Source organism: Limulus polyphemus, unplaced genomic scaffold, assembly GCF_000517525.1.
Source record: "Limulus polyphemus unplaced genomic scaffold, Limulus_polyphemus-2.1.2 Scaffold4735, whole genome shotgun sequence".
Taxonomy (NCBI): domain Eukaryota; kingdom Metazoa; phylum Arthropoda; class Merostomata; order Xiphosura; family Limulidae; genus Limulus; species Limulus polyphemus.
In genome coordinates this window covers 8,422-9,551 of record NW_013670345.1, presented here as the reverse complement: position 1 = coordinate 9,551, position 1,130 = coordinate 8,422, and the positions used below count along the sequence as shown (strand labels likewise).

Sequence of the window (1,130 nt, the reverse complement as noted above, 5' to 3'; positions counted from 1 at the left end):
CACACCTCCAGCACTTCCAGGCAGCTTAGGGATCCAGAAATCTGGAGTAACCAATAGTCAGTTTCCTCAATCAGAAAAAGGAATGGTCACACCTCCAGCACTTCCAGGCAGCTTAGGGATCCAGAAATCTGGAATAACCAATAGTCAGTTTCCTCAATCAGAAAAAGAAATGGTCACACCTCCAGCACTTCCAGGCAGCTTAGGGACCCAGAAATCTGGAGTAACCAATAGTCAGCTTCCTCAATCAGGACTTGGAATGGTCACACCTCCAGCACTTCCAGGCAGCTTAGGGATCCAGAAATCTGGAATAACCAATAGTCAGTTTCCTCAATCAGAAAAAGAAATGGTCACACCTCCAGCACTTCCAGGCAGCTTAGGGACCCAGAAATCTGGAGTAACCAATAGTCAGCTTCCTCAATCAGGACTTGGAATGGTCACACCTCCAGCATTTCCAGGCAGCTTAGGGACCCAGAAATCTGGAGTAACCAATAGTCAGCTTCCTCAACCAGCACTTGGAATGATCATACCTCCAGCATTTCCAGGCAGCTTAGGGACCCAGCAATCTGGAGTAACCAACAGCCAACTCCCTCAACCAGGACTTGGAATGATCACATCTTCAACATTTCCAGGCAGCTTAGGGACCCAGCAATCTGGAGTAACCAACAGCCAGCTCCCTCAACCAGGACTTGGAATGATCATACCTCCAGCATTTCTAGGCAGCTTAGGGACCCAGCAATCTTCAACATTTCCAGACAGCTTAGGAGGTCAACAGTGTGGAATAACAAGCAGTCAGTGCCCTAATCCTAGCCTGGGAATGACCCCGGCACATTTTCCTAGCAGCCTAGTTGGTCAACCGTGTGGAATATCAAGCAGTCAGTGCCCTAATCCTAGCCTGGGAATGACCCCGGCACATTTTCCTAGCAGCCTAGTTGGTCAACCGTGTGGAATAGTAATTGCAGGAAGCTATGCCAGCCTTGGAGGGATGCCTTTGTTCAATGCAAATGTACAGGCTCTAAGGACACCAGCTCCACCACTGTTTGTAAATAACTGCAGTAGATCAGACTGTGGTATGCCAGCATCTGGCTCAGAAATGCAAGTAGGTAGTAAAAATCTATTTAACTCTATCAGTG

The 1,130-nt window shown here is 48.1% G+C and overlaps 1 protein-coding gene across 1 annotated transcript in view; it reads left to right on the top strand.

The window, feature by feature from the left end:
• The first annotated feature begins 12 nt into the window (after positions 1–12).
• LOC106471612 (collagen alpha-1(IV) chain-like) overlaps positions 13–1,130 on the top strand; it is an 8,227-nt gene continuing 7,109 nt past the window's right edge. The window contains exon 1 of the mRNA XM_013932224.2: positions 13–1,096. Coding sequence (XP_013787678.2) covers positions 83–1,096 — 1,014 coding nt within the window. The 5' untranslated portion in view covers positions 13–82. The remainder of the gene's footprint in view (positions 1,097–1,130) is intronic.